This window comes from Ailuropoda melanoleuca, chromosome 1 (assembly GCF_002007445.2).
Source record: "Ailuropoda melanoleuca isolate Jingjing chromosome 1, ASM200744v2, whole genome shotgun sequence".
Classification (NCBI taxonomy): Eukaryota; Metazoa; Chordata; class Mammalia; order Carnivora; family Ursidae; genus Ailuropoda; species Ailuropoda melanoleuca.
This window is the reverse complement of record NC_048218.1, coordinates 109,495,846-109,501,330: the sequence shown is the minus strand read 5'-3', so window position 1 is coordinate 109,501,330 and position 5,485 is coordinate 109,495,846. Positions and strand designations below refer to the sequence as shown.

At 64.4% G+C, this 5,485-nt stretch overlaps 1 protein-coding gene across 6 annotated transcripts in view; it reads right to left on the bottom strand.

Annotated features, from left to right (window-relative positions):
• Positions 1-2,618: 2,618 nt before the first annotated feature.
• Positions 2,619-5,485, bottom strand: part of ZMIZ2 (zinc finger MIZ-type containing 2) — a 10,883-nt gene continuing 8,016 nt past the window's right edge. For all 6 annotated transcript variants that reach the window (XM_034665009.1, XM_034665033.1, XM_034665015.1 and 3 more), the window contains 4 exons: positions 5,120-5,364; positions 4,517-4,686; positions 4,193-4,432; positions 2,619-3,550 (listed from right to left, as the gene is read on the bottom strand). In XM_034665009.1, the coding sequence (XP_034520900.1) occupies positions 3,443-3,550; positions 4,193-4,432; positions 4,517-4,686; positions 5,120-5,364 (763 nt within the window). In that variant the 3' untranslated portion in view covers positions 2,619-3,442. The remainder of the gene's footprint in view (positions 3,551-4,192; positions 4,433-4,516; positions 4,687-5,119; positions 5,365-5,485) is intronic.

The window sequence follows — 5,485 nt, the reverse complement described above, 5'->3', positions numbered from 1 at the left end:
GCGTGGCAGGTTGCAGGGCAGGGGGTCAGGTGGGCCATGCGCTGGATGGGGAATGATCCTGGGGCCTCTCGCGCCCATCCCCTTCTGGTAGCTCTTCCCTCCGTTGGGGAGTGCTCCTGACCCCACCCTGGATGCAGGCCCCACCAGAGTGAGCAGAGCTGGGAGGCTCTGGTCTCTGCTCCATAGCAACAGCCGCTCTGGACGGCGAGGCTCTCAAAGAGGACAGGTCATTCTGGGGCTGTGTCTGCCCGTGTCCGGCCGTCCCCAAGGCACTTGGCGGCCCTTTCAGGATGGCTATCTTGAATCCTTCTCTCTCACCTGCAGCCTGAGCCGTGGCGAACGCACATGGAAAGGGTGGAAAGGGTTTGGGCAGGGGGTGCAGAGACCGGGAGGGGCGTCCACGAATCCCCCACCCCACCTTGTCACAGCAAGCGGTGCAGCCCTGTGGCTCCACTCACAGGTTCAAGACTACGCTAAGCCAGTCTCGGTGACAGAGGCGGAGGTGGCTGCAGGGGACAGTGATGGCCGCAGGACCTCACAGAGCCTAGTGCACTTGACGCCTACACCATTCACTGCTCCTCAGCTTCAGCTAACAGATCGGGCAAGTGGCCGATGACCCCCGACTAAAAAGGCACTCCTAGTTCCGGGCCCCTGAAACATTTCCTTGATCCTGTCCAGAGCCCCTCCCTCTGATGGTGGCCCTGAAGTCCCGACAGGTCCCTGTGGTTGGCTCAGCCTGGGAGGTGGCAAGGTGAGAGCGCCAGCGGGGAGGGGCCGTGGGGACGGGGACACTCCCGCACCATCTGGCGGCATCTGGTCCTGGGCCCAGGTCTCCACCTCCCTCCTCATGCGGTCTGCTCCCGCGGTGGCTGCTTCACGGGCGGTTCTCAGGGGCCCTGTGCGCTCACAGGGGGGTGTCTGACCGCAGCAGCTCACGGGATCCCTGTCTTGTCCCTCTGGACGTCCCTCCGGCTCCACTTCTGACCTGAGTCACCGGCTCAGACTAAAGGTGTGCTAGCCCGGATTCGCTGCCACTTTTCTGGTCTCCGCACCTGTCGCGTCGTCATTCCTTCGCCGCTTTGCCTTGTGTGTTCTTCTAGTGCCTCCAGGCGGACGGCGAGGCGACCCAGAGCCTCCGGACTGCGGACGCGCACCGCTTTCCGGTGTCCTCGCGCCACCGTTCTCACTGCGCCTCTGAAGGCTGGGCAGGCTGTTTCGTCTCAAGGTGGCTCCTAATTTCACTTGTGATTCCTTCTTGGACCCCTTGGCTGTCGAGAGGCTAAACTTAACCACACATTTGTTACTGTTGTTCCATACAACATGACACATTGTTGCCGCAGAACCCGGTAGTTAGTAACACCCAGCTTTGATCTCTGTGATCAGGGAAGCTGCTCGGCCCCGTCCGCACGTTTCTCACTTCTGCACCAGTGTCTTGTGGCCCCCCGGCGCGTGGCGGTCCGCTTGTCTGGAAATTGCACGCGCATGGCACACAGGTGAGGACGTGACAGATGAGGCATCAGTCGGCAGCCTGAGAAGCCACCACTCGAGGCTGCGAATGTCACCGGCACCTCCCCTTCCCCAAGCGCACCCCTGTGCCGCCCCACAGGGAAGTGTCGTGGGCAGCAGGTCCACGGCCTTGCCTCCCTCCTGAGTTCCAGAACAGACGTGGGAGTCCCGGGAAATCCGTTTCTGGTGTCAAGCTTTACGAAGACAGCATGGTCTTGTGTGAACTTCTGCACCTTGTTCTTTCATCCCGTGGTGTTTGAGGGGTGCCCATGGCGCTGCGGTCCCCGTCCTGCGGCTGTCATGTCTTGGCCTGAGCCCAGTCTCCTGTGGGTGGACTTTACAGCAGCTTGCAGCCTTTAGCTCATCTCCAGATTTCTCCGTTCTGCCCAGCAGCACCCACGACGATGACCAGTGAGACCACAGCATGCATGGCACCCGCGCTAGGTACCCCCCAACCCCAGCCTGGCTACAGATGCCGGACAGAATTCTGGACAGGCCCCACTGTACCTCCTTGTCCCCCTGCCCCCCCCAGCACCGGGAGTGCGCTTCTGCCCCCTCAGCCACAAAACAGGCTGCAGAGACACTATGGCCCACGTCTGGGGTCCCAAGAGGTCAGTGGGTTAAGCCACCCAGGCCTGCCTCCCCTGGACACCACCCCCTCCAACCACTTCCCAGCTTCCGGCGACCCACGGATACTCCCTGTTTCCCGCCACAGGCCTCATCAGCCTCGCCTGGCAAGAAAAGGCCACCCAGGCAGCCGGTGCACAGCTGCACAGGGGCCCCTGCAGGCCCAGGAGCCCAGGGCCACCCTCCACAGGCCTCCTGGAGCTGCTGTCTGGAGCCAGCCTGGCCTTCAGTCCCGGTCCCTACCGAGGTCCCTGGCTCAGGACAGCTGGCTCTCTGCCCCAGGCACGCCCACGCAAGGTGACAGGGTGGCAGATGTGTCTCCTGGCCCTGGTGACGCTTCACAAAATAGTTCTCCTGCTGAGCCAACTTGGAAAATTCCAGGGATGAGGAAATGTACCGTGAGGTGGAAACAGCTGGGTCTTGGCTGGGCACGGAGCCCCGCCCACGTGGGGAACCCGGGCCGGGCGCGAAGGAGGGACTCAGTAGGCCCACCGTGAGGGAGTCCTTTAATGGAGACGGGCAGACAGGGGACACAACTCGGCCGTGGGCCAGTGGGTGCGTTGGCTCCTCCTCCCCCGTCTGGCTTGACCCCAGGGCAGACACGGGAGAGGCAGTTTTAAAAAACACAGCGAGACTGATTCTTCACTTTCACGGAAAAGGGGACCTCGGAGGAGCAGCCCGCTGGAGAATTTGTACAGAGTCTCAGCACCCCGCCCCCCGCTGTGTGCACCCAGGAGGGCAGGAGCCCGCGGGGTCCCTGGCAGCACAGGAGGGACTGGCTGTCCGTACCTCCTACTGCTCCTACACTATGTACATCGTTGTGCTTTAGAGTTCCCCACCCTGCAGCCTCGGCCTGAAGCCTCGGGTGGGAAGAGGGATCCCCCTCCCACTGCGAGCTCAGACTCAGGACAGAGCAGCCCTGCTCTCGCCAGTGAGCCAAGGGGGTCAAAACATAAGGGTCAACGCTGGACAAGATTCAGGCTGGTGGGAGCAGGCAGGGCTGGAGGGACCAGGGGCGAGGCCTGAGGTCAGGGTAGCAGGTGCGTATGGACAGGGGTAAAGCCGGGCTGGTGGGGGGCAGGGCAGGTGGTGGATGGGGGCGGGGCTGAGCATCTCATCAAACACCATTCCGCAGCAGAGAGGGGGTCAGGGGGTCCACTTAGGGCCCCCTCCCACCCAGCACAGCTGCCTCCAGTGTCAGGGGCCGGGTGGGGGGGACAGGCCCTGGCTTCTGGTATGCAGGTGGGGTGGGGCAGGGCATGGTGACATCTGTGGGCGTGTCCCCGCCGGCTGGCTGGGGTCTACAGGATCAGTTGTTCTCGAAGAGAGAGAGCAGGTCATCATTGTTGTTTGTGGGGAGGTCGGGTGGGCCCAGGTAGGACAGCAGTTCCTCGGGGTTGGTCAGTTCTGGGAGCAGCTGGGGACAAAGCAAAGCCATCAGTGGCTCTGGCCTCCGACCCCCCGCACCCCTGCTCGGGACCCTGACCCTCAGCCTGCACTGGGCCTCTCCCTGCCGAAAGCTGCTCTTTGACCAGGAATCACTCCACATAAGTTGTCCAAGGCCAGCCTGGGACACGCAGGCAGGCATGGGGCTGTGAGGGGGGGCCCACCCGGCGCGAGCAGGGCAAATGCAGGAGGTGGGATCTCCAGCGTCGGCGATTCGCTCCTTTGAGCTGCTCTAACTTTTCTCAGGTTAAACTGCAGAGAGTTTGGTTTAGTCAGGTCGAGGACGGTTACCTGCGTTTTACACGCTGATTTTGGCTCACACAGCAAAATGAGTCAGACAGGTTGGGCCACACCCCGAGCCGGTGTGGTCAGCTCCAAGCCCAGGCTTCTTGGGCACTCGGCACAGGTCCCCAGAGCCAACCCCATGGCTATGGCGGGTACCCGACACTCATCATCGCGAGAGCTGATGCTATCTGACCAGCTCTCCTGGCTCTGGAAGTCACTGGGGTGTCAGTGTCCTCCCTTCTAGGAAGCGCGTGGACCCTGGGGACAATGCACATGCCGTCCCCAGCCCCAGCTCCCACGTGCTCCCCATCATGGGGCCCGTACTCACGTCCAGGGCTGGTTCTGGGGCCTCCCCCGCCCCAGACATGGGGGGCCCCATCACGCCTGTGGCCGCACTGAAGGCCAGCTCGCCGATGGGGCCCGAGCTCACTGGGCCCAGGGGCTGCCGGGATGCTGGGGGAGGGTTTGGATGGTGCAGCTGGGGCCCCGGGGGCCCCCCAAGGCTGGGGGCGTGTAGCCCCTGCGGCCCAGGGTTGTGGGCCGGGTCCAGGTGGCCCGCTGGTGCCATCTGAAGAAGGAGAGAAGAATCTGGTCAAATGGCCCTGGGCCCTCGTCCCTGGGAGCCGGCCCTCCACCCTCTTCCAGCACTGACCTGCCCTGGGAGGCAGGGGGCAGACTTCTCCGGTGTCAGGAGGCTGCTGGGAAGGTCAGACTGGTAGGAGCTGGGGGGCGGCCCTGTGGTGAACTCAGGAAGGGCCGGGGTGCTGGGCGTGGTGGGCGGGAAGGAGTCCGGGAAGGTCCCGGGTCCCAGGAAGCCGGAACCTGAGAGCAGAGCCAGTCCTGGGTGAGGCCCGGGGGCTCGCGCTGGCGGAGCGGTCTGGGGAGGGTGGGCTCCCAGCGCTCTCCCCCAGGTAGCGCCGGACCTTATAGAGAAGAGCATCTCTTCTCATCACAGCCAGGGGAACAGGTCTCATGACGTTGCTCTGGGATGCGAGGGGATGGGAAGGGGACCCGCCTCACCCAGACACACCCACAGGTAGGGTCAGAGAGGACCAGGCCCCAGAAGTGTGCCGGCAGAAGGCCCCTGCTCCCAGGCGCTGGGGAGGGTGGGCCCAGCTACCGCCCACCCCCACGGCCGCATCCCCAAGCAGGGCCCCAGGTGCAGGACCCACACGGTGACACTTCACTGGTCTGGAGAGAATGGACCACTTGCCTGCGGCCATCAGCATCCCCGGGCCAGGCCCGCCATACTCACCCTGGCTGGGATAGTCGCCAGGGACCGGGGCCGAGGGGGGCTGCAGGGGGGCGAAGGGGGCGGCCCCGGGGCCCAGGGCTGCAATCATCTCCATGACGCTGGGCATGAGCACGTGGGCGGGGCTCACGGTGCGGCAGCGCTTCAGCACCGGCCCGTCGGGCTCCTCCTTCACATGCACGTCGGGCTTCACAGGCACCGGCTTCCAGCTGCACGTCGGGTCGATGGTGATCTCCTCGTAATCGGAGCTGGGCGGAGACAGGCGGGCTGCACACCAGCTGCCCTGCAGCCTCTCCCTGCCCCGGGCCCCACGGGGTGGCTGTGGGTTCCGGCCACGGAGGAGCGGGGGGGGGGGGGGGGGGAGGGGGG